The sequence below is a fragment of the Panthera onca genome, chromosome A3 (assembly GCF_046562875.1).
Source record: "Panthera onca isolate mPanOnc1 chromosome A3, mPanOnc1 haplotype 2, whole genome shotgun sequence".
In the NCBI taxonomy this organism is placed as follows: Eukaryota; Metazoa; Chordata; class Mammalia; order Carnivora; family Felidae; genus Panthera; species Panthera onca.
The window spans coordinates 26489424-26517129 of NC_138341.1; the positions used below are offsets into that span (position 1 = coordinate 26489424).

General features: G+C 35.7%; 1 protein-coding gene across 13 annotated transcripts in view; it reads left to right on the top strand.

Moving 5' to 3' along the window:
- The window catches only part of BIRC6 (baculoviral IAP repeat containing 6), a 224446-nt gene that overhangs the window by 119524 nt on the left and 77216 nt on the right, over positions 1–27706 (top strand). For all 13 annotated transcript variants that reach the window (XR_013554777.2, XM_078444805.2, XM_078444808.2 and 10 more), the window contains 14 exons: positions 470–603; positions 3390–3517; positions 8608–9170; positions 10147–10322; positions 11290–11386; positions 11520–11714; positions 12361–12561; positions 14135–14414; positions 16286–16542; positions 16803–16911; positions 20847–21068; positions 22504–23287; positions 24399–24542; positions 25264–25393. Coding sequence is in view for 12 of the 13 variants with exons in the window: in XM_078444805.2 (XP_078300931.1) it covers positions 470–603; positions 3390–3517; positions 8608–9170; positions 10147–10322; positions 11290–11386; positions 11520–11714; positions 12361–12561; positions 14135–14414; positions 16286–16542; positions 16803–16911; positions 20847–21068; positions 22504–23287; positions 24399–24542; positions 25264–25393 (3420 nt within the window). In the remaining variant the exon portion in view is untranslated. The remainder of the gene's footprint in view (positions 1–469; positions 604–3389; positions 3518–8607; positions 9171–10146; positions 10323–11289; positions 11387–11519; positions 11715–12360; positions 12562–14134; positions 14415–16285; positions 16543–16802; positions 16912–20846; positions 21069–22503; positions 23288–24398; positions 24543–25263; positions 25394–27706) is intronic.

The following is a 27706-nucleotide window of genomic DNA, read 5'->3' on the forward strand; positions in this document are numbered from 1 at the left end:
GAAAACTGGTGTGTTACCTGTATACCTTTGAACATTATACAACCTTTGTGGTACTGACTTGCAAAAATGAATAGTGTTTGCATAGATTTATCTGAGATTTATCCGAAAAGTAGGTCCCTATTTCTGAAAGAGGGAAATAATTACCAAGAATAGGCTAACCCAAAGGTCAGTAAGCATTTATTTATTTCTTTTCCAATTTCTTTTCCACTTGACTATATACTAAATAAGATGCACTTTAAACCAGCTATTTTTTATAGTCAGATTAGGAGAGAGGCCAGAGGAGATCCATGATAGATGAAAATACAGAATGAGCCCAACACAGTCAATGCAGTAGAGTTTCAGACCCTTTTAATAAACTAACTCCCAGGAATATGTGAGTTTTCCTTGAAACTAAAAGATATTTGAGATACTGCATTTCCATTCTTTCAGGGTCCATTTGTTAAGAGCATTTTTAAAAAATGTTTTACAGCTGGTTCAAGCAATGCCATTGGAACTCAGGAGAGTACTGCTCATCTGCTGGTTTCAGATCCAAACCTGATTCATGTATTAGTGAAATTTCTCTCTGGCACCAGTCCACATGGAACAAATCAACACAGTCCGCAGGTACCATGTCTTTTCAAAACTAGTGATAGACCCAGACAGTTCAATAAACATATTTGTAAAGAAAAACTTAATGTAACTAATAAAATTTTCATTGCTTAGGTATTAAATGATATTGTCTTATATTTCAATGTAATAAAATGTTTTGAATGATATATAATAATAGTTATACTGAAACTGAAGCACAGCAGGTAGTAAATGTTCACTTGAATTTTTACTGATTTATAAGCAGATGTGTATTTTTGGCATTAATTTTGGGCTAATTTAAGAAACATCCTGAAAAAATACTTACCTGAAAGTCAGGGAAACATTTAAGAAATCTTGGAATTAAAAAAGTTCTGTTTTGTTTTTGTTTTTGAGTGAGAGAGGACACAACTGAAGGAGGGTTATAGAGAGAGGGAGAGAGAGAGAGAGAATCCCACAAGGGGCAGAGAGAGAGAAGTGGAAGCTCATGAACCTGAGCCGAAGTCAGATGCTTAACTAACTGAGCCACCCAGGCACCACAGGAATTTAAAAAGTTGTTTAAAATTAATGTACCATGTTTAATGATCTCAACTACTAATATTGATAATCCACCTAACAACCATTTTATAATATTAAATATGTTATTAAAAAAATAGCAAGTTGTATTGCTCAGGGCTTATAAACAATTTTAGTCTCATTATAAACTTCCTTTATATCAGTTTAATTTCTTGTTATAATATATTGCTTTTTAAAATATTCCTACATCATTATACTTCTTCTTTTTTTTTTTTTAAAGAGAGAGAGAGAAAGAGAGCATGAGCAGGGGCGTGGCAGAGAGACTCTCAAGCAGGCTCCATGCTCAGTGCAGAGCCCAATGTGGGGCTCTATCTCAATGACCGTGAGATCATGACCTGAGCCAAAACCAAAAATTGGACACTTAACTGAGACACCCATTCGCCCCTATTATATATTTTTTTTATATAAGATATAAATTTAGTTTTCATAGCATCTTTTTAGTGGAGGCTATGCAGCATTATCATCTTTTAAATTTGTAAATTTTTCTCTGGATTTGCCATTAGACAAAATCTCATTTAGTTGTGTAATCTGTAATAATATCATCCTTTCTGGTGTTTCATTTATTCAGTAAGTTTTTAAAAATGTTTATTTATTTTTTAGAGAGAGAGCATGAGTGGGGTAGAGGCAGAGAGAGAGGGAAGGAGAGAATCCTAGGCAGGCTCCATACTGTCAGCACAGAGCCTGATGTGGGGCTTGAACTCACAAGCTGTGAGATGATGACCTGAGCTGAAATCAAGAGTCAGGCTCTTAACCAACAGAGCCACCCAGGTGCCCCTGTTCAGTAAGTTTTTACGAGGCTTCTATGTGCTAGGTCCAGGTATTGTTCTAGGTACTAGGGATTATAAGTAGTTACCAAGACCAAGTTCTCTGCCTTCTTGGATTTTAAATTCTGTTGGATACATTTAGTCAGTACTCTTGTACTGTACATACTTAAGTTTTGTAGAACACAGTGAAACGAGCAAGACAAGCATGAAAACAAGGGAGAAAAAACTATTGTATTTAGATTGGGCCAGAGTTTTGGTGGAAGCAGAGGCATATTATCAAGTGATTATTGTACATAGAGATTTATGAATTAGGAATGTGAAGATTCCTGGGATCATTGATTCTAACTTCATTATTTTACGTATATGAAGAAATGCAGTATCTGCATTGCCCACAATTACACAACTTGTTGGTGGTAGAGCGAGGTATTGGAGGGCATACCATTGTATTAAATAGGGGTTTTTTCTTCCTGTTTTTTTTTTTTTTAAAGGCAGAATAACTTATTAAAGATCAAGCTTTCCTCCAAGATCTTAGTTTTGGTTAAGAATGCTGTGACTTAGGTGCTTAGTATTAGAAATTAAGTTTATCTAACTTTCAAACAGTTTGAAGCATTACATTGCATTTTGTTTTACCAAAACTCCTCAAGGTTTTTGTGATCATAACAAATTGAGATTGAATAAGATTGTATGGAGAAGTATTACAAAACATTCCAAAACATACCTCAGGTTACTTAGTATGTTTTTCATTATCATTTCTTTCATTGACAAGATACAATGTTTGGGAAAGCATTTTTTTACTAATTGGTACAGGTTTGTACCTTTGGAGTCTTTGTGATTTTGGTTTTTTCATCCACTTTCGTATTTACTCTGCTAGTCATTAGAAGCATGACCAGTTGTGGATCACTTAACCTCTTTGAGTGCTTCTGTGAAATAGGTATTTAGTAAGGTGGTTGGTGAAAATCAGTGCAAAAGTTCTTTGTACTTTTGTGAATCATTGTGGGTATATTTCTTGTGTAATTCAGATGAGTTTTTTTCTGTCTTGAATTACATAAACCTACTGTAAGTTCTAAACCATAATGCTAAAATCATTGATACTAGAATTTATGGTTTTGGGGGCACCTGGGTGGCTCAGTCAGTCGAGAGTCCAACTTTGGTTTAGGTCATGATCTCATGGTTCGTGAGCTCGAGCCCTGCGTCAGGCTTGCTGCTGTGTGTCCAGATCCCACTTCAGATCCTTTGTCCCCCCTCTCTCCCACTCATGCATGTGTGGTCTCTGTCTTTCTATCTCAAAAATAAACGTTAAAAAAAAGGATTTATAATTTTAAGTTTAAAATAAATATATCAAAACCTAAGCAAGTTGGTTTCTTGCTATCACTGTTAATATTTCGTTCTTCATATGAAAAGTTCAAAGAGTATAGTGCTTTTTAAATGAATAATTCTATAAATGGTATCAGTAAAAAGTTTTCAATGGAATTAATTTCTCTTCAGGTTGGTCCAACTGCTACACAAGCTATGCAAGAATTTCTTACGCGATTACAAGTGCATCTTTCTTCAACATGTCCTCAGATATTCAGTGAATTTTTGCTCAAGCTAATTCATATACTTTCTACAGAAAGGTAAATTTCAATGTATGCATGTATTCTTGATGTAGAAGTAATAAGTAATCCTCTAAATAAACTTTGCTTTACCATTTGTTGGGGGTTAATGTGGGAACAGATAAACAGTAGAGTAGGGATTAAGGGGGAAGGATTTATCCATTTATCTCCTGACTTTTCATTCCATTCCATTCCATTCTGGCTCTCTAGATTCTTGAACTCTATGAAAGAAACACAGTGTGTTAAATCTCTGCTTGCTTTTAATGTTTTCATAGATAAGTGAAATTTATTTGAAGCTGTTAAAATTTTTCTAGAATACAGATAGAATATTAAAGCTACCAAAGATTTTATTTCAAACCAATATGTAAGAAAACCTGAGAAAGATAGCTTACAAAAGAAAATTACACACCAGTCTCCTAGAGAAATCCTAAATAAATTTATTATCAATATTGGGCAATACATTAAAAGAGTAAATTGTGACCATGGTGGGTTTATTCTTTTTTTTTTTACTTTTGGCTTAAAACAATAGAAATTTATTATCTCTCAGTTTTTGAGGCTAAAAGAATGCAATCAGTGTGTTTGCAGGCCATACTCTCCTCTGGAGGCTCTAGGGGAGAATTCTTCTTTGCCTTTTCCTAGCTTCCATTGGTTGCCAGAAATTCTCAGTGGTCCTAGACTTGTAGATGCATCATTCCATTCTCTGCCTCCACCTTCATGTGGTACCTCTTCTCTTATGTCTTTGTGTCCAAATTTCCCTTTTCTTTCTTTCTTCTTTTTTTTAATTTTATTTTTAATTTTTTAAAATTTACATCCAAATTAGTTAGCATATAGTGCAACAATGATTTCAGGAGTAGATTCCTTAGTGCCTCTTACCCATTTAGCCCATCCCCCCTCCCACCATCCCTCTAGTAACCTTCAGTTTGTTCTCCATATTTATGAGTCTCTTCTGTTTTGTCCTCCTCCCTGTTTTTATATTATTTTTGTTTCCCTTCCCTTATGTTCATCTGTTTTGTCTCTTGAAGTCCTCATATGAGTGAAGTCATATGATTTTTGTCTTTCTCTGACTGACTAATTTCACTTAGCATAACACCCTCCAGTTCCATCCACGTCGTGGCAAATGGCAAGATTTCCTTCTTTTTGATTGCCGAGTAATAACTCCATTGTGTATATATACCACATCTTCTTTATCCATTCATCCATCGATGGACATTTGGGCTCTTTACATACTTTGGCTATTGTTGATAGTGCTGCTATAAACATGGGGGTGCATGTGTCCCTTCGAAACAGCACACCTGTATCCCTTGGATAAATGCCTAGTAATGCAATGCTGGGTCGTAGGGTAGTTCTATTTTTAGTTTTTTGAGGAACCTCCATACTGTTTTCCAGAGTGGCTGCACCAGCCTTGTATTCCCATGAGTTTATTCTTAAAATGCATGAATGGTTAAATATCCTAATATATATCATATGAATGTATCATTTTCTTCATACTGTAAGACATTTCAAAAATCCAACATTACTTTCTGGGGCACCTGGGTGGCTTAGTCAGTTAAGTGTCTGACACTTAATCTCGGCTCAGGTCATAATCTCCTACTTCATGAGATCAAGCCCCATGTTGGGCTCTTCACTGGGTTGGAGCCTGCTTGGGATTCTCTCTGTCCCTCTCTCTGCCCCTCTCCTGCTCATTCTCTCTCTCTCTCTCTCTCTCTCTCTCAAAATAAACAAACATTTAAAAAAATAATAAAAACTAATATGTGTAGTTTTAATTATTTGTTGTATATACACAGTGAAAGATAAAGGTAAGGAGTAGATTCACGAAACTAAGGACGTGATGTTACGATATGAATACATGTACAATATTTGGAAAACATGGGCATGATAGTTTTGTGTGATGTAAATAAAAGCAGTTGACAAGCAAAAATCAGTCACCATATATTTACTTTTTCTTTTAACTAGGCTTTTTTTTTAAATTGTGTATGAGACCTCCAAACATTCAGTAGATATATGCTTTAGTATACTACTGTTCATATAAAGTTGTACTGCAGTAAAGGTTTTCCTATGAGACTGTAATATATTTGCTCTTACGTTTCCTACAGAAACATTCATCTTGATTTTAGTTTAGTTACATACTATTTTTTTTCAAAGTGGAGATATTTGCATGCCTCCAAAACTGATCAGCAATTTCTTTTTTTCAGCTTCTCTTCTTTTTTCAGCCAACCCCTTCTGCTCTACACACACCCTGTGAATTTTCTAGTGTAATTTTCTTTAATCCAATTCATAAGGTTCTGGGCCAAGGATGTCTTGGTTTATGTTTTGTTTGTTTTCTGTGGTTTTAAGAAAGTCTCTAGTATCCTGATAAGTTAGCTGGGAGCTCTTAGGTAAATTAATTTTATGACCAGGAAGAAATACATAGTCTTAATATAAAGAAGTCATTCAATTTTATTGGGTGTTTTTGCAGATACTTTCTATTGGCCTGTGGATGATATTTTCATTTTCTTAACAGTATCCTTCAGAAAATAAGTTTTCTATTTTCATGAAGTCTTGTCAAGTTTTTCCTTTATATATTATTTTTATGTCCTAAAAAAAAGAAAAAATCCTTGCCTAAACCATGGTCCTACACATGATCTGCTATATTTTCTTCTAGAAATTTAGTTTTTACACTTATGTTGCATTTGGGTCACAGTTTTTTTGTTTTTTGTTTTTGTTTGTTTTTGCCTGTGGATGTCCATTTGTTCCTCTGTCATTTGTTGTACACGCTCTGCTTTTTTGATTGAATTTTCTTTGCTTTTCAAAATCCGTTGACTGTACACGTTTTGCACTATCTGGACTCTCTTCTGTAGAATTGACGTTTGCATCTCTACTTTTCTAATACTGTATTGCCTTGGTCCCTCCACAGTTTCTTGAAATCTGGTAGTGCTGGTTTTCCAACTTTGTTCTTTTTTCAGAATTGTTTTGGCTCTTCTGGTTCCTTTGCTTTTCCACATAAATTTTAGAATAAGTTTATTGATTCTCGTCTACACTACCTGAAATAAAACAAAACCCTGCTGGATTTTGACTGAGAATGCATCGGTCTACGGATCAATTTAGGAGGAGTTACATAGCCTCTTTGGATTTTTTTTGTACCCAGTCATGTAGTCACTGAGCAAAAACAGCCTTATTTCCTTCCTTTCCAGTGTGTGTGTCTTAATCCGCAGCCCCTGCCCTGCCCTTCCCTTTCCCCTCTCCCAATGCCCTGGTTAAGTACCTTCAGTATGATCAGTATAAGTGATGAAATTGGCCGTCTTTGTTTTTTTCTTACTGTTATTGGTAGTCTTTCACAAGTAGAAATGTTACTAGCTATAGCTTCCTTTGTAGATGTCTGATAGCAATTTGAGGTTTTTTGTGTTCTTAATTTGCTAAGACTTAAAAAAATCATGTGTTACCCTTGGATTTTGTGGAATGCTTTCTCTATATCTTTTGAAATTATCATGTTGTTTCCTGTGTAGTCTGTAAATATGGTGAATTACATTGATTTTTTTTAAAAAGTGTTGATCACTGTGTGTTCCCAGCATAGACTCACTGCTCACTTGGTCATGATATATTATCCTTTTCATGTCTTGCTTAAATTAAATTACTTAACATTTTGTTGATTTTTGAATCTATCTTTATGAGGAATGTTTGCATTTTTCTTACAGTGTCTGGTTTTTATGAAAAGTGCCTGTTTTTTATACAAGTTAATGCTGGACTCATAAAACAAACGATCCCTTTTCTGTTTTTGAAAGGAGTTGTGTAAAATTGATTAGTTAAATATTTGACAGTACTCACCACTGAGTCATGCTGAGTCTGGAGTTTTCTTGGAGAAAACGTTTTCAATTTATTTTATAGTGAAAGATGATTCAGGTTTTCTGTTTCTTCTTGAGTGAGATTTGGCAGTTTGCATCTTGACGGAATTTGTTCATTTCATCTATGTTGTCGAATTATTTGTATTATTTCCTTATTATCATCTTAATGTTGATGGGCTCTAGTTCGATTCCTGTTTTCGTTTCTGATATTGATAATTGTTATTTATTTATGGCTAGAAGTTTATCATTTTTTTTTGGTATTTTCAGAAAACTGACATGAAGCTTTCTCCTACACCTCAATCCTATTCTAACACTATCCAAAGTTAGTGTCAGACTCACAGGTTTAGCTACTCAGTACCATAACATTGCCCTCACTTCAGAGCGCACAGTTGCAAGTTGCCGCACTTCTGTCAGATTTGGGTACAAATTCAGGGGTTCTCACAGCACACTCCTCAGTTTTGGTAGTTTGTAAAAATGACACATAGAACCCAGGTAAAACGCTTAACACTTACGGATTTATTATAATGTATATAACTCAGGAACAGCTAAATGGAATAGATACATGGGCAAAGTGTGTCGTAGGGGGTTTGTAAGGTTGGGTGTCTGTGAATGGGTTTGAACGTCAAGGGTTCTGTGTTATCACCGTTGCATACACCAGAATTTAGCCGTTTGTTAAATATATTAGCTGAATTCTTACTCATTTGTATGTTGCCAGTGTCTGTTCTCAAGTTCTGCCATAGGAAAGTCAAGCTCTTATTCTGTCTCGTTGGAGGTGCCTATCTTTCCTGGATTTCCAGCTCTGTAATGGGTTTATGTGACTTTATAGTTAGTTTTACTTTTTCTTGTTAATTTGGGGGCAGTATTTTCTCCAGATTTTTATATCTTAGGCATAAGCAGAACTTGAGAGCATTTAACTTTGATGTGTAAGAATTAGTTGACTGAATTTCAAGTTTTGAAAATCATAATTAGTAGAAAATGTTTAAATAGCACCATTTGAAGATATGAAAAACCAGAGCTTATTCCATGTGATACTCAAATATTTTAGTCCATAGCTTCAAAACCACCTGTTTGATTACTTGTCCTTTAGTTTTCTATTGGAAGGGAAGTCATTTTTGATTTTGTGTCAAATGGAAGACAGTTAGAATGACTCAGGAAGAATGGAGACCATTTGCTACAAAATGAAACAGTGAAAACCAAGAGTTTAATTACTGTGTTAGCTCTCTTGTATTGTGGTGGTTACTTTTTTAAAAATTTAAGATGCATTAATTTTTAATCATCTCTCTTTTTCTGCAGGGGTGCTTTCCAGACAGGCCAAGGTCCTCTTGATGCCCAAGTAAAGCTCTTAGAATTTACCCTGGAGCAGAATTTTGAAGTTGTTTCAGTTAGTACTATTTCTGCTGTAATAGAGTCTGTCACCTTTTTAGTGCACCACTATATCACTTGCTCAGACAAAGTGATGTCTCGAAGTGGATCAGATAGCTCGGTGGGTGCTCGAGCATGCTTTGGGGGACTCTTTGCCAACCTTATTCGTCCAGGCGATGCAAAAGCAGTTTGTGGCGAAATGACAAGAGATCAACTCATGTTTGATTTGTTAAAACTGGTTAACATTCTAGTACAGCTGCCTCTTTCGGGCAATAGAGAATACAGTGCAAGAGTTTCTGTGACCACCAATACTACAGACAGTGTTTCAGATGAGGAAAAAGTCTCCGGAGGCAAAGATGGTAATGGAAGCAGTAGTAGTGTTCAAGGATCACCTGCATATGTTGCTGACTTAGTGTTAGCCAACCAACAGATTATGAGCCAGATTTTGTCTGCTCTGGGCCTGTGTAATAGCAGTGCCATGGCGATGATAATTGGTACGTATTGAGAATGTTTAATCTTACGCTTGTTTTTGGTATTGTATCTCTTTGTTTTAGCAACATATAGATTGATTTTTTATTACTTTATAGTGTAAGGCTACTTCATTGCAAACTTCTTAGCAAGCTGTAAGTGGAAACTTCTAGAGAGTGGCTTCCTTCTATCAATAGGTGAAATAGAAATGATTAAGAATTTTAAGTGTGAATTTTTAAATACCATAATATGCTAATCAAATAACTTGTAATTTGTTATATTAAGAAAAAAATCAGTCTCACTGGTCAGGCACCATACTTCATAATCACACATCTCTGATGTGTTAAAGATGAAGAATTTCACATCAAATTTTATATTAGGGAACCTTATTGATTCCCACTTTTTAAAAAATGTGAGGTGTAAAATTTTATCCAAAGTGGAACAGTTTCTATGACACATACATCAGTGTAAAATTTCTGTATCGTTGCTTAACTTTTCTACCTGTTTGAAAGCTGTTATATTGTACTTCTGTAAACTGTGACAAAATTAATCCCATTGATTCCATTCTGTTTTTTCTTTCTTTGTGTATGGGAAACAACCATCCTATCTTGTTTTTAATTCGATGTCTTGAAGCATAGTTATGTAACAATACCACTTATTTTTCTCTCCATTTCCTTTCTTCTTGGTATATGGCTTATATGTAAGATGATATTCCTCAGTCATATAACAGAGCAACTTATTTTTATTGTTAGCAACATTAGAGGTATCTCATGTAAGAAGATGGCCAAAAACATGCTTTACTGAATGCTATGATGAATATCCCAATCTCTCGTATATGTATACACACATGTATTTATATACACATACACATATACATATATGTAGCTGTTATATACCCATCCTTCAGTGGTTTCAGGACAAATGACTTTTCTATTTTAATTATTACTGATTTTTAAGTATATACTGTATTTTAAAAATGTGTAATCTTTTTATTTAAACTAGGGGCAAGTGGATTGCATCTTACCAAACATGAGAACTTTCATGGTGGATTAGATGCTATATCAGTTGGGGATGGATTGTTTACCATACTGACAACCCTCAGTAAAAAAGCTTCTACGGTCCACATGATGCTGCAGCCAATTTTAACTTACATGGCTTGTGGATATATGGGCAGACAAGTAAGTTCAATCTGGCAACTATTTCAGTAATTTAAATAGTTTCTGGTAATGGGGACAGAGAAGTATTTATAGGACAAAGACAGAGGATTCATATATTGGAAAAAGAGCAGCAGCATCAAGTAAGACCTATAGACTATTAAATAAAGTTTGAATGTAGTTTTTTGAGTCCATGTTGTGAAAAATCACCACAATGATCTAAGAATAAAACATTAAACATAATCTTAAATTTTAGGTTGTTTTCCTGTTATCTCAAGAAGAAGTTTTCTTTTCCCTAGAAATAGCATAGTGGAATACCAAAATGCTCTCTGTAGATGTTACATACAAAAGTTTAATGCAACTATTTTTTCAAGCTATGATGCATGTTTGTTTAGTTTCCTTTCAGCCAAAAAGGATTTGGGTGATTTTAAAAGAAAAATCGGTTCGAATATTACTGCTTTTTGATTTTCCTTCTTATAAAATGAAATTGTAGGAACCAGTGTGATGCTTTTAACTTCTAGTCCATTTACTGCATTTTTTCAAATGCAGGTTTTAAAATGTACTTTCTTAAGGAGTATTTTGTATGTCGGTGTAAATCACCATTTTCTTAAATTGTCATTGCATATATATGTGCACATATTTCTCCATTAATGGAAAGATATTTGAGAAGAATCAGTTTTTAAATGAAATTAGTGTCTAATGGAAAACAAAATCAATGCACATTAAGGTCGAAAATGATAATACTAGATAAAGACAGATGCTTAATTTAAAAAATACTCTCAGTTCAGAAAAAAAGCTATACTTCCTTGTTGATTCAGTAAGATTTCTTAGGTCTTTTGGCAGATATGTTGAATTTGTGATTTAGATTAAGGCTATAATTTTAGAATACTGAACTATAAAAGAATATTACAATTAATATGTTAATTGTCCTCATTACAGGAAGTTAATAATCACTGTTATAAAGTCACAGTACATATGTGGTTTTCTTTAGGGCTCTCTCGCTACTTGCCAGTTATCTGAACCATTACTGTGGTTTATTTTGAGAGTATTGGATACCAGTGACGCCTTGAAAGCATTCCATGATATGGGTAAGATAAATTCCACAAATTGTCATTTAAGTGTACGCATTTGACAGTGTATGTTGTCATTTTTGTAGTCTTCTGTGAAAGGTGACTGAATGTCACACTGTCTTATTTTCATTTGGTGTTCTTTGTAAATTAGGTGGAGTTCAGCTCATTTGCAACAATATGGTTACTAGTACAAGGGCTATTGTAAACACTGCAAGAAGTATGGTATCAACTATTATGAAGTTTCTTGATTCTGGTCCCAATAAAGCTGTTGACAGCACTTTGAAAACAAGAATACTAGCTTCTGAGCCTGACAATGCAGAAGGGATCCATAACTTTGCACCCCTGGGTAAGAAAAGAATTACTAAATCTTATTGATATGAACTTACATATTTTATTAGCTGGTATGAAGCAGAAATAGTTCTTGAAGTAAGTTGATCATGTGATAATATCACCAAACAAGTGATTTTAAAGGTAGTGGTTTTTGAAACAGTCTGTTGATTAGAAGGAAGTTTTTAATAGCTCCCATTTTAATGATCTCCTTTGTTTGTATTTCCGAGTTAAATAGTAACACCTTTTGTGAAACGAAATAGCAGATTTTTGTGTCTGTTTTCACCATAAATGTTAATCAGTTTAAAGAACTTGTTCCATCTTATTTTGAGTTATTTTTTAAGAAGCTTCTGTTTTAGGTGGGTACTCCTTTTCCCAGTTTATTGTGCTAGATTTGTTATTACCTTAGTTTTCATTTGACGTGTGAATATAAAGAAATTAGGCAACGATTAATAATGAACTTATCACCTTGCAGGTTGACTGGGTGTCTTGATATTTTGTAAATACTGTGACAAATCGTGTTAAACACACACTAATAAATATGTTTGTAGCATCAAATGTTTATGATTTTAGCTAATTTTTCTGGTTCAGTGATTAGATAGTTCTTGATAGTTTATTTGGGTTCTTTTACAGAATTTTTATGATTTTTATAATATCTTCTGTAGGTACAATTACATCTAGCAGTCCAACTGCCCAACCAGCTGAGGTGCTTTTACAGGCCACGCCTCCTCACAGGAGGGCTCGCTCTGCTGCGTGGTCCTACATCTTCCTGCCGGAGGAGGCTTGGTGTGACCTCACCATTCATCTTCCTGCAGCAGTGCTTCTTAAAGAGATACATATCCAGCCTCACCTTGCATCTCTTGCGAGTGAGTAGTTTTTTTTGTAAAGAAACATGTATGAAAATAAACTGTAATGTAGGAACACTTAAAAATGAGAGAAAATATTTAGTAAACAGTGATACAAAGGTATGATTCCCAGATTGCTTAATTTTGAAGTTTTTTGTGTAATATTCAACATTACCACCAAATCATTTCCCATGAAATGAATTGACATAGCTATTCCCCTTAAACAAATAGAATGTTTCATGAAATCCAAACCAACCTATTTCAGTTATATATAATTTTTCCTTGCCTTTCTCCCCAAATTTATTAAGCTATAGCATTAACTTGAAATGAGTTAGTTTACACACCTGTAGATAGCAGGCGTACTTTCTCTAGCCCCATCCTCAGTGCCAGTCCTGCAGTGGGAAATTAGCTTGGATTTATGTGTTGTTCCCTCCCCCCCCATTGTAAGATAATTACATGTACACAATTTTTTATTTTAATAACTTGACTGTAATATTTAATATTTTTAATATTTGAGTGTGATTTTTTAAATTTGTACTATATTGAGTATCATTCATTTGGTGCTTTTTCATTGAATATATTTTGTTTTCACTTTGCAAGGTGTAAATAATTGAAAAGAGTTTTTAGGAAACAAGTTTTACATTAAGAGGAAAAAGAACTCTTCCAGGTATTCATAAAGGAATCTGAAATACTATTTTGCATTTTTGATCCCAGATTCTTTCAGTATAAGCATAGTGATTTTGGGGCGCCTGGGTGGCTCAGTTGGTTGAGTAACCAACTCTTGATTTCGGATCGGGTCGTGATCCCAGTGTCCTGGGATTGAGCCCCACGTTGGGCTCTGTGCCAAGGATAGAGCCTGCTTGGGATTCTCTCCCTCTGCCCCTCTCCCCACTCACATGCTCTTGCTCTAATAATAAAAAAAAAAAATAGTGATTTTTAAATGTTTGTTTATTTTTAGAGAGAGAGAGAGAGAGAGACAGAGTATGAGCGGGGGAGGGTCAGAGAGGGAAGGAGACACAGAATCGGAAGCAGGCTCCAGGCTCTGAGCTGTCAACACAGAGCCTCATCTGGGGCTTGAACACACGAACCATGAGATCATGACCTGAGATGAAGTCTTAAACTTAACCAACTGAGCCACCCAGGTGCCCCAAAGCACTTTGTTTTTGGTATATTATTCTTTTCCAAATTACTTACAACCCTAAGCCATAACATATTAATCAAATGTCCCACATTGTGGGTGATAATTCTGAGTAATAGAAATAATAGAGTAATTGCCAATTTGGCAGTTTTTTTCTTGCAGAGACTCAAGTTATGTAAATGTGGATTACATATCTTCAGTTATTTTTATTTAGGGGAATGTTACAATTTTTAAAATATTATTTTTGTTACATTGTAGATCTCATATCTTATGTTGGAAAATAGCTCCAAAATCAGTCCTGGTGAAAGTCAATGACAAAGTATGACGTGGCATATAAATTATCTGTTTGCAAGTTCATAATATAACTGAAAGCTGCTCTTTTACTGGGATTTCTGCTAAACCATGAAGTCCAGTTCACATTTTCTTTAATAAGTTTTCACTCTTCTCTTCCTCCAGCCTGCCCGTCCTCTGTGTCCGTTGAAGTGAGTGCAGATGGGGTAAACATGCTCCCTTTGTCCACTCCTGTCGTCACCAGCGGCCTCACCTACATAAAAATTCAGCTGGTAAAAGCTGAAGTAGCTTCTGCTGTCTGCCTTAGACTTCATCGCCCCCGAGATGCCAGCACATTAGGCCTGTCACAAATTAAATTACTGGGCCTCACTGCTTTTGGTACCACTTCTTCGGCAACAGTTAATAATCCCTTTCTTCCATCTGAAGATCAGGTATCCAAAACAAGGTATGTTTTATTTCTCATTCTTTTTTGTTAATGATTTATTTATTTATTTACTTATTTTTACTTTTTAATATTATTTTTTATTTTTTTAAATTTACATCCAAATTAGTTAGCATATAGTGCAACAGTGATTTCAAGAGTAGATTCCTTAGTACCCCTTACCCATTTAGCCCATCCCCCCTCCCACAACCCCTCCAGTAACCCTCAGTTTATTCTCCATATTTATGAGTCTCTTCTGTTTTGTCCCCCTCCCTGTTCTTATATTATTTTTGTTTCCCTTCCCTTATGTTCATCTGTTTTGTATCTTACAAAGTCCTCATAGGAGTGAAGTCATGTGGTTTTTGTCTTTCTCTAATTTCACTTAGCATAATACCCTCCAGTTCCATCCATGTAGTTGCAAATGGCAAGATTTCACTCATTTTGATTGCCGAGTAATACTCCATTGTATATATATACACCACACCTTTATCCATTCATCCATCGATGGACATTTGGGCTCCTTCCATACTTTCGCTATTGTTGATAGTGCTGCTATAAATGTTGGGGTGCATGTGTCCTTTCGAAACAGCACACCTGTATCCCTTGGATAAATGCTTAGTAGTGCAATTGCTGGGTCATAGGGTAGTTCTATTTTTAGTTTTTTGAGGAACCTCCATACTGGTTTCCAGAGTGGCTGCACCAGCTTGCATTCCCAATGTTTTATTTATTTTTGAGAGAGAGTGTGAGCATGTGTGAGCAGGGAAGGGGCAGAGAGAGATGGGCACAGAGGATCTGAGGCAGACTCCACAGTGACAGCAGGGAGCTCATGTGGGGCTTGAGTCCATGAACCGTGAGATCATGACCTAAGCTAAAGTCAGATACTCAACCAGCTGAGCCACCCAGGCACCCCTTATGTCTGATTCTTAAAAAAAGCTTTCTGAGCTTTTTATGAAATTATTTATTCTATGGTTTCTGTTTTAGGGCTTAGGAAGTCCTTTGTTCCATAGGTAGTTTATACAGCGCTGTAATTTTATTAGATGTAATAGAGTTAATGATTCTTTAGAACCAGAACTTGGAGGGTGGTTAAAATTGAAATTTATGTGTGTTTAATTCTTGAGGTATGTACAATGTGTAGTATCTGTGGGTATGGATTTCTGTTCTTTGGATCAGAGTCTAATATATGAATTTCCACATGCCTGTCACCAGGATACATCTGAGCCATACAAATTGACCATATAGACAGAGACCTAGTCTTGTATGATAATTCCTAAATGGCAATGAGTGGAAAGGTTAGATTTGAGCCATACAAATTGACCAAATAAATAAGGACCTGAATATGTCCTTTAATTCACATTTATCTGGTATATTTTGATAGTTGAAAATGTTATACACTGGTTCTATTGAAAGTTTTGCCTGATAAGAAAATTTGGGTTTTTTTATTCTCAAGCTGCCAAGACTTTATAGTTTCACAAGGCTATAATCCTATGCATTTTATATTTAAACATATATGTGTATATATAAAAAAAAACATTTTCTGACTGGGCACCTGGCTGGTTCAGTCAGGAGAGCATGTGACCCTTGATCTTAGGGTCATGAATTCAAGCTCCACATTGCACGTGGAGCCTATTTTAAAAAAATACAAAAAAGTTTTTTGACTGGTTGAACAAAAGGCAAGTAGTTCCTAAATGCTGTTAGTGGTTAAGTATTTTTATTTGTTACACTATGGAGGAAACTTAACTGTGTTTAAGTCCTTCTTCATGTTCTAGCATTTTTTAAACGAAGATTTGTGTTATTTATGAGACACAACATGCTGATTTTTCAATTTTGTTTTACCCCAGAAATAATCTGAGCTACTTGAATTTACCACGTAAGCTGCTTTGTGTTGTCTTTTTCAGTATCGGCTGGTTACGGTTATTGCATCATTGCCTTACTCACATAAGTGATCTGGAAGGAATGATGGCGAGTGCGGCTGCACCTACTGCTAATCTGCTGCAGACTTGTGCTGCCTTACTGATGTCCCCGTACTGTGGGATGCACTCACCCAACATTGAGGTTGTGCTTGTAAAGATAGGACTGCAGTCCACAAGGATTGGCCTGAAGCTCATAGACATTCTCCTGAGAAACTGTGCAGCATCAGGCAGTGATCCTACAGGTGACCACCGTTAACTTTGATATTTTAATTTTTACCTATCTGCAAAACAGTGACAGTTACTTAATCACTTAATCTTTGTGATGAAATCTGTTTCTGAAATTAATTTCCATTATGGCTTCAATGTCCTTGGAGTTTTTTTGTTGTTGTTGCTGTAATTTATGGAAGTGTAATTTTTAATTAACAATTTAAAATTAAATTGAGCAAATGTTCCTATACCATTTGCTTATTTAGCAAACTTTCTTTTGGTTCTTTATTGCAAGATCTAAACAGCCCTTTACTTTTTGGAAGACTGAATGGACTCTCTTCCGATTCTACGATAGATATTCTTTACCAGCTTGGAACAACTCAGGATCCTGGAACAAAAGACAGGTATATGTTGATCTTGTTTTTTTGTTTTGTTCTGTTTCTTTTTTTCCTTTTTTAAAATTAATTAATTTTTTAATATTTATTTATTTTGAGAGAGAGAGAGAGAGTGAGTGGGGGTGAGACAGAGAGACAGGGAGACAGAGAATCCCAAGCAGGCTCCATGCTGTCAGCACAGAGCCCGATGCAGGGCTTGAACTCACGGACACTGAGATCACTGTTTATTATTTAAGGACACACTTACACACAGTTATGTGATAGCGAACGTTACTTCTAATACTTTCTCCTTAGGTTGTTTCGTAAAAGTCAAGACTGTTGATTATATTGGACATATACCTGTATGCTTTACATGATATAACTTCTAGAAACTTTTGTGAACATTAAACATCAATTTTTATGTATTTGGACATATCTTAAGCAAATTTGAATGGAAATAGAATTATACTCAGTATTACTTTTGACAAATGGAATGGAATAAAATATTACAGGTTTTGAAATGTTTATTTACTTCAAGAGAGAGCACAAGTGAGGAAGGGGCAGAGAGAGAGGGAGAGAGAGAATCCCAAGCAGGTTCCATGCTGTCAACACAGAGCCCAATGCCGGGCTCAGTCGCACAAACGATGAGATCATGACATGAATCGAAATCAAGAGCCAGATGTTTAAGTGACTGAGCCACTCAGGCGCCCCAAAATATTACGTTTTTATGTGAACCATGTTGTTAGGAGATCTTTGTTAAGTTGTGGTGCTGTCAAATCATACAATCTTAGGTAGCATTTACTACCTGTGTATGAATATTAGAATATTGTGTCCATATTAGGCACCTAGATTATTTTGACAAAAGTAATGTTTTTTTTGATTACTTATTATTTGTAATATTCATTGACAGCTTTTCATTAGCTCTCTACCTTCTATCTCCTTCCTACTGCAAGGTGAAATGTTGTCATACAAAGTAAATAATATTTGAACATCTCACCTAAATATTTAGTGATGGTTTACATATAGGTAATTTTGGATGGGTTTTACTAATGTACCTTTTCTTTGATGTCTTCTACCTCCACATTGAGAAGAACTTCCCAAGTATTTTTGAGACACGTTTTTGTTGACAAATTTTGGGTGATGATTTGTCATTCTCTTGTTTTATATATATCATATATCAGTACCAGAATACCATTTATAGAATGTGTGACTCCATAAACAATTAATCTTTACTATTTTCTGAGTTAATGCTATCCTTTAATATTTTGGTTAATATTCAAGAAAATCATTTGATATTTTGTTAGTTTGTTTATAAGTTATTAACAAATCATTAATTTTGTGGGTACTTAACTCATTTTATTGGTATTTACTGAATAGTTGCTGTGTGCGTGGCACTGCGCTAGATACTAGAGTATCCAAGTTCATTGAATCCAGCTTTTTGCCTTGTATTGGGGAGACAGAATAGTGTCACTCACAAGGGACAATTTACATAGGTCAGACTTGGGGATTTGGGGTAGTGTCAGGCGTGGCAGGTGCCTAGTAAATTTTGATACTTTAATCACTGATAATGTAATAAGCTTTAACTTATTTTAGGCTGGTTGCTTTCATACTCTCCGATGAAGAATGTTCAAATGGCATTTAATGAAGTAAATTTATTTCCAGCATGGTAACTTCAAGATATTAAATAAGCTGAATTCTTTTCTATAAAGCTTTTTGCTTCACATAAGTAATATTATTATATTTAAAAATAGATTGGAATTTTTTGGAATATTTTTTTTGATGTTTCTTTTTGAGAGAGAGACAAAGTGTTAGTGGGGGAGAGGCACAGAGAGAGGGAGACACAATCGGAAGCAGCCTCCAGGCTCTGAGCTGTCAGCACAGAGCCTGACATGGGGCTCGAACCCACGTACTGTGAGATCATGACCTGAGCTGAAGTGGGATGCTAAACTCACTCAGCCACTTGGGCGCCCCTGGAATATTTTTTGATAGAATAAATTGTGCCAAATTCAAATTATAATGGCTAATGAGGTAAGAAAGAATTAAAAAATTAATTTTATTTTTTTAATGCTTATTTATTTTGAGAGAGAGACAGAGAGCGAGCAGGGCAAAGGCAGAGAGAGAGAGAGGGAGACACAATCTGAAGCAGGCTCCAGACTCTGAGCTATTAGCATAGAGCCCGACGTAGGGCTTGAACCCACGAACAGTGAGACCATCACCTGAGCTGAAGTCGGACACCTAACGCACTTAGACACCCAGGCCGCCCCATAAAATATTAATTTTAAATATTTTTCTAGAACAACTTTCTTAAAATATCTTACAATTATTTAATTCTTTAATAGTTCTTTGTGGTTTTTTTGTCATAGGAAAACTACCCTAAATAAAATTGTTCTCACTGCATAATACTTTTTAAAACATAAATGTTTTAGAACTGATATAATAACAAAATTATTGGCTTCCGCACAATGAGAAAATTTTACTCTTTCCCAATTACCTCATCTGCTCTCTCTTTTTCTGACTTATATTTATTTCCGATCATATGAAATTTAAAGGGTCTTGTCCGGGGGCGACTGGGTGGCTCAGTTGGTTAAGCATCTGACTCTTGGTTTCATCTCAGGTCATGATCTCATGGTTCGTGAGTTGAGCTCCACGTCGCTTCATGCCCACAGTGCAGGACCTGCTTTCTTTCCATCCCTCTCTCTCTGCCCTTCCCTCCCTCTCTCCCTCCCTCTCTGTCTCAAAATAAATAAATAAAAACTTAAAAATATATATTAAAAAAACAGTAAAATAAGGGGTCTTGTTCAGAGCAGAGAAGGGGTTTAAGTAGCATTATATACCTTCCTACCCCCATTTCTTGTAACCTGAAGCAAAGAATCTTATAAACTCCAAAGCCATATTGCTTTAAAAGATGTTACTCTATGGGGCGCCTGGGTGGCTCAGTCGGTTGAGCATCCGACTTCGGCTCAGGTCACCATCTCGTGGTCCATGAGTTCGAGCCCTGCGTCGGGCTCTGGGCTGATGGCTCAGAGCCTGGAGCCTGATTCCGATTCTCTGTCTCCCTCTCTCTCTGCCCCTCCCCCGTTCATGCTCTTTCTCAAAAATAATAAATGTTTAAAAAAAAAATTAAAAAAAAAAAAGATGTTATTCTCTGGGCGCCTGGGTGGCTCAGTCAGTTAAGCGTCCGACTCTTCATTTCAGCTCAGGTCACGATCTCACAGTTTCGTGAGTTCAGACCCCTGCAGTGACTCTGTAGAGCCTCCTCCAGATTCTCTCTCTCTCTCTCTCTCTCTCTCTCTCATCTTCTCCCCTGCTCATGCTCTCTCTCAAAATAAATAATAAACTTAAAAAAAATTTTTTTTAAATGTTGTTCTCAGTATTCCTCCCAACTCCAGGGTATTAAGGGTAGGGTGACACTTGAGAAAAAGTACTTACGTTGGGGCTATATTCTGTTGTCAGAGTGCAGGGGGGTGGGTGACTGCTAGTAGTATTTAATGGTTGGGGGCCAGGGGAGTAAGACATGCTGTGTTGCATGAGATTCTGCACAATAAAGAATTAGCCCCAGATTACTATTCTGGGTTGTGTGGATTTGTTATAAGATGAAAGAAAATTTACAGGAGACCATGAATTTGTTAAGTTTTGTATCCTGTAAGTCCAGATATTTATAGGGTTTTTTTGGTAAGTGAGTTAAGAAATTACCCAATGTTTATTTGCATAACATAAATTATATGTTATCATATGTTATTTCAAACATTTTCATCAGTTAAGATTAGTAAGGTTATTGGAGAAGTAGAACTACTATGTCCATTTTGCTTACATAAGTTCCTTTTCCTTCCTAGTTTAGATTAAAAGTACCAAGAACATTAGTATATGACTCTCATAAATACAGTGCTTACTTGAAATGGTGGTATTTATCCATATTAAATGTCAGTTGTGGTATAATTGGTTATTTGAATTCATTTTCTTTTAAGAATTCAGGCCTTGTTAAAATGGGTCAGTGATTCTGCAAGAGTGGCTGCTATGAGGAGAAGTGGCAGGATGAGCTACATGTGCCCTAACTCTTCGACAGTAGAGTATGGTCTTCTCATGCCATCTCCTTCTCATTTGCACTGTGTAGCAGCAATTCTGTGGCATAGTTATGAACTGCTTGTAGAGTACGATTTACCAGCGCTGCTGGACCGAGACCTCTTTGAGTAAGTACGATTTTTGAAATCCTTTTTTCTCCGTTAGCAGATTGTTACAGGTTTTCACTTGATGAAATGGTATTTTATATGCTTGTTTGGATACTAATAATACTTTGAAAGTAGTAGTTACGTAGAATCATGTATAATTTTGAAATTAGGTGCTTACAAATTTAATTAGATTTATCTCCACTAAGAAGAAATATTAGTGTCATTGCTTGCTTTCTCCCACCTAAAATTGAAGAGTTTAATGTATGTGTTCCTACAGGTCATAGTATTTATTCTTTTTTGCAAATTTACCCACCAGACTTTTTTATTGGGCTTGTGCACATGCCAACGGGGGAGGGACAAGGAAGAGAGAAAATCTCAAGCAGATTCCATCCCCAGCATGGAGCCCAACACGGGGCTCAGTTCCACAACTGTGAGATCATGACCTGAGCCGAAATCAAGAATGGGACGCTTAACCGACTGAGTCACCCAGGCACCCCCAGATTGTTTTTTTATCCTTAATGTACAGCTATTTAAGGAGTAAATTATAATTGGAAATTTTGAAAGACTTACTACTTTAGAGTTTTTATGGTTAGTTGTTTTTACTACTTTCTAGTTATCTGATAGGATTGTTCTTTTGGCAGTTTCCACTTACCCACATTTCTTTATCATACTTAGGGCTTTGCTGAACTTAGCGCCTGTAATTGCTAAGTCTATAACAGAATATTATATTTATTTCTGAGGAGTTCCATGGCCTAATAAAAGACTGGCCTTTTGTCCTTTTTAGTCCGTCATTTTCATATTTGGTCTTCTCAATTGGCATAACCCACGAGTTATTAATGAAACTTACTAATAGTTTTTGATTTGCAAACGTGAATTTTAAGCCATCAATCATGTCAAATTCAATCTGAACATCTCTTTTGTGTAATTTTTCAATGTTTCTTTCTTTCTTTCTTTCTTTAAGTTTATTTATTTATTTTGAGAGACTGCGCAAATGTGGAGGGGCAGAGGGAGAGAGAGAATCCCAAGCAGGTTCCACCTTGTCAATGCAGAGCCTGATGCTGGGCTGAAACTCAGGAACCATGAGATCATGGCCTGAGCTGAAATCAAGAGTTGGACACTTAACTGACTGAGCCACCCAGGCACAACTCCACTTTTTCTTTATGTAACTTTTTTGAGGTCACACATAGAGCGGTAGATACATTTAAATACAGATCTCTTGATTTTCTGTACTGGTTTTACAAGTCTAATCTAACTTCATCTGCCTAAATACCTAAATAATGTATATCAAAGCAGTCATCATGAAATCTTACAGTATTCTATGTCAAATAAAACATATACTTTTATAGCTGTCATGATTTTATACGGTGTATGTTGATTTCTAATATTACTATTGGAAAAATGAGGTCTTTCTAAAGATACGTATATAATATTAACCTGGTGTCTTTTATTCCCCTAGGTTACTTTTTAATTGGTCCATGTCTCTTCCCTGCAATATGGTTTTGAAGAAAGCTGTTGACAGTCTACTTTGCTCAATGTGTCATATACACCCAAATTATTTTTCTTTGCTCATGGGCTGGATGGGGATTACCCCTCCTCCAGTGCAGTGTCACCACAGACTGTCCATGACTGATGATAGCAAAAAGCAAGATCTTACTTCATCCTTAACAGATGACTCTAAAAACGCACAAGCGCCTCTTGCACTAACTGAATCACATTTGGCAACCCTTGCATCCTCTTCTCAATCTCCAGAAGCTATCAAACAATTATTGGACTCAGGTTTGCCTTCTCTTCTTGTGAGGAGTCTGGCTACTTTCTGCTTCAGTCACATTTCTTACTCAGAAAGCATTGCTCAGTCAATAGATACTTCCCAGGACAAGCTCAGGCGGCATCATGTTGCACAACAATGTAATAAGATGCCTATCACAGCAGACCTGGTTGCTCCCATTCTTAGGTTTTTGACAGAAGTTGGCAGTAGCCATGTTATGAAAGACTGGCTCGGTGGGTCTGAGGTCAATCCACTGTGGACAGCACTTCTGTTTTTATTGTGTCATTCTGGGTCCGCTTCTGGAGGACATAATTTAGGTGCACAACAACAGACTAGTGCAAGATCGGCCTCTCTTTCTTCAGCTGCTCCAACAGGATTGACTACTCAACAGAGGACAGCTATTGAGAACGCCACTGTTGCATTCTTCCTGCAGTGCATTTCATGCCACCCTCATAATCAAAAACTGATGGCCCAGGTAAGATTAGAAATACCGGCTTAAGTTTTAGGCATCTTATTATTTTAATACAATGTTAAATAACACTAATGAAATTAGTTGAGAAAGGGGTATGTATTACAGGTGATAATGAAGATTGGGATATGGTCCATTTAGAGATCTAAATTGAAACTAATTAAAATAAAGTCTTGATATATCTTCCTTCTTCCTCTCAACTGTCACATATTCCTTTTGATGAGATAATGGGCAAATTCACAGCGATTCTAGCTATAGATCATACATTCCTCTTTTTAAACTCATCTCCCCCTGCCCCCCATAAAGAGGACAAACCAGAAGAACAGTACGGGCTGCTGAAAGACGATTGACCACTTGAAGGTGTCATCTCATCTGCAGTGGAGTATTGTATTTTGTTGTAACTGACTTGCTATGACTTTTAGTTTGCTTCTAATGAAGCAGACATTAGGGTAGATTTCAGATAGGAGACTCCTGACAGATCTCACTAAAAATATGAGAGATGATTTTATTGTTTTAAGTCCATGGGGACAAAAATCTTGAAAGCTAGAATTATTACAAGGACGATTCTGGTTGATTTTTGCCAGATTCTGCTCCTTTCTAGCTGTTTTGACCTTTATCTAGAGAAGTTAACATAATTTTCAAGAAATACTGAATGATTTAACTTTATTGAGAAGGATAGCAAGATACTTGAGTGTCTAAAGTATTTAATTATTGCCAAACTTGATCTGCTTAATATGCCTAATTAAAGGAAATGTCTAAATTATCAATTTTAACCAAGGTCATGGATATGAGAATTTGAAAATCTGGTTTGTACCTCTGGGTAGCCTGAAACTTTTGTGTCTTATTGCTTTCTGGCTTAATTATCATCTCTCAGCTTCTTGTTAAGGCTTTGTTTGATATTTTTAATACCCTTTTTTCATAACTTTTATTGCATTGTAAGCATATTGATATTGACTCAAGTTGAAAGTAAGTTGGTTACACCAGGTATTTATGTGAAAACCCTGTAGTAGTAGTTTATCCACAGAAATTTTCTCTGGGGATAATCTTTTTTTTTTCTTGAAAGTACACAGCTGCAGATAAATAGTGCACTTAATTTTTAAATCTCTTTACTTGCCAGGTCCTCTGTGAACTTTTTCAAACGTCTCCTCAAAGAGGGAACCTTCCAACATCAGGGAACATTTCAGGGTTTATACGTAGATTGTTTTTGCAATTGATGCTAGAGGATGAGAAAGTGACAATGTTTCTTCAGTCTCCCTGTCCAGTGAGTATTTTAACAGTTTAATTAAATCTTAATATTAGCTGTGTATAAAGATATTTTATAATTTCATATCAGAATCTGCAATTACCTCTACATCCTAATTTCTCAAATAGCAAACTGAAACTAGAACAACCTTGGTACTTAATGATAGGACTTACAAGTCTTCTTTGGATAACCCTTCTTGTGATAAATAGCCTAATTATACACTACCATGAAAAGTATAATTTGGTTGGGGGAAAGAGTGACAGATTATTAGGTACAGTGGTGCTAATACAAAAGTTGAGCAACAAATCAGATGTCAAATGTACCACATTAAAAAAAAAAATATTTAATGCTGCTTTTTGAGGGAGGGAGGGGGGGAGAGAGAGAGAGAGAGAGAGAGAGAGAGAAAGAAAGAGAGAAAGCATGAGTGGGGGAGGGACGGAAAGAGAGGGAGACACAGAATTCAACGCAGGCTCCAAGCTTCAAGCTGTCAGCACAGAGCCCGATGTGGGGCTCAAACCTATGAACCACAAGATCATGACCTGAGCCAAAGGTGGATGCTTAACTGACTGAGCTACCCAGGCACCCTTCAAATGTACCATACTTTCAAAAATATATAAAATATACTCTTTATATTTTGTGTGTATCTACACTTTTTATTCTTTTAGAAAAACTTTTGAAATTGTTTTGTAAGGATACATGTTTCCAAAAAATCACTTCTTGATTTCTTTTGAATTTTCAGCTGTATAAAGGTAGAATTAATGCTACAAGCCATGTCATCCAACATCCAATGTACGGAGCAGGCCATAAGTTCCGTACACTTCATTTGCCGGTCTCAACAACGTTATCAGAAGTTCTTGACAGAGTGTCAGGCAAGTCAGATTTAAGTATTAAAATTTTTCTTTAACTTTATGTTACATTATATAAAATTTTTATTATGTTTTGTAACTTTATTTTACTGCATCTACTCACTCAGCAACCATTTCATGCATAGAAAGGTCAGTATGTCTTTACATTTTCAAGCATGAGAAAGAAGCTGATAAAGGAGACAAAGTGTATGTGCGCTGCCTTCTAGCACCCATAGTTCTTTTGCTGTGGTGTGTGTTGTGTGGAGAATTGACAGAATGGACAGTTGGAAATGTTGACAAGCCTTGGGAAGCCATTGATGGAATTTTTTCACAATAAACCGTAGGGCTTTTTTATAATAGGTGATTTGCAGGCTATTAGGTTGGATAACAGGATTCTAAATAATAAATATTTACTAGATCTCAGGAAGAAATGAATGGTCAGGAGATGAAAATGAAGTAGGTAGACTTGATTAGTGACCTTATTATTTATAATAGTGAAGAAAGCAGAGAGAAATTATCCCCTAGGCTTCCTGCCTGTATTCTAAGATGATGGCCTTAAACAGTATACAGGTTATTAAAACACGGGTTTGTATTATATTAAAATATAAGCAGTTTTGATGACAGAATGCAGATCAACTGTAGATAGTTTGATTGCCTGTAGATAGTTTGATTGCCTCTCAGAAATCCTGAGAATGAAATCAGTGAGTGAATTGATTGAGCACCTTCTATGTGTAAGTCCTCAGGCTGTAAGAGTAAGCAAGACCTGTACCCTGCCCCTCAATATTAAGGTCTTACTTATGCTGTTTAAAACGTAAATGAAATTGGGGCGCCTGGGTGGCGTAGTCGGTTAAGCGTCCGACTTCAGCCAGGTCACGATCTCGCAGTCCGTGAGTTCGAGCCCCGCGTCGGGCTCTGGGCTGATGGCTCGGAGCCTGGAGCCTGTTTCGGATTCTGTGTCTCCCTCTCTCTCTGCCCCTCCCCCGTTCATGCTCTGTCTCTCTCTGTCCCAAAAATAAATAAATAAATAAAAAAAACAAACAAAAAAAACGTTGAAAAAAAAAAAAAACGTAAATGAAATTAAATAATGTTGGCATTCTAATATAAATGTAAGTATGTTTCTATCTGTATGCATTAGAAGGGAGTACCTAAGTACTATAGCTGGGAACTTAGGAGTATCTCAGAAAAAAGCTGATGTCCATGTATCAGTGGGAAATACAAAGCTTATTTTGTAATTTCTAAGTTTAGAAAAAAACTGGGTTGAAGAGATTTGGGAGTTGTTACCATCCATAGATGGTAAGTTAAACCATGTGAATGGATGTGATCGCTATGAGAAAATAAGGTAGAAAAGATTCTTTCTTGGTTTTAGTCACTGCAGCCACACAAGTATGTACATAATACTATATAATTCTTTCCTTTTTATAAGTTAAACAATAAAATGTTCAAATACTATTATAATTGTATAAATAACATTTGTTCTTATTTGAAAATGTCTGCCATATCTTGTTACAGCTAAACTTTTTCAAAAATTTGATTTTATAGACTTTTTTTCTATCATAGCCTTGAAATTGTTCCTTGTGTGTGATGAAGAAAAAAATGAATAATTAATTTAAATGAAAGAAGGATAAGTGGGCAAGAGTACTGAAGTTCAGTTATTGCTATTTCCTATCGATCATGGGAAAGTATAGACATTATATTACAAAATAACTGGAAATTTAATATTTTTCTTTTTCTTCACTATAAAGGAATACTGTTTTCTAAAATGTCTTATTAGGTCATTAAAAGTAATGACCTTTATTACCTACAAATCTAAAAAATAAATTGATTACTTTCTAAGAATACTACTCCTAGTAAAAAGTCAGACAAAGAGTCATCCTGAGCAAACATGGAAAATTTGCAAGTGCTAATTTAACCTGTATTTAGCAATGCTTTGGTCCTTTAAAGTGTATTTATGATCTTTAGCCATACTTGGTATGATATATTTACATGTGCATATATATTTTATCAATATGTATAAAAACAAGTAATCCAAAATTAATAATTTTACCCACTTCCCATAGCTTTTGACTACATTGCTTTCAAATAATATAGTTATGTGTCAGTATCTTTGCTTTTACAAATTTCTGTCATTGCTTTTAAGCAATTTGATTGTTATATGCCTTGTGGTTTCTTGCTGCTTATGATGTGGGTTTGTTGACTTTCTTGAATCTGGGTGTATAGATTCCATCATATTTGGACATTTTTTTACAAATATTTTCTCATATTTTCTGTCTCTGCTTCTCTCTTCACGTAGAGTAATTCAGGTTACACATTTATTAGGCCTCTTGAAGTTCTTCCATA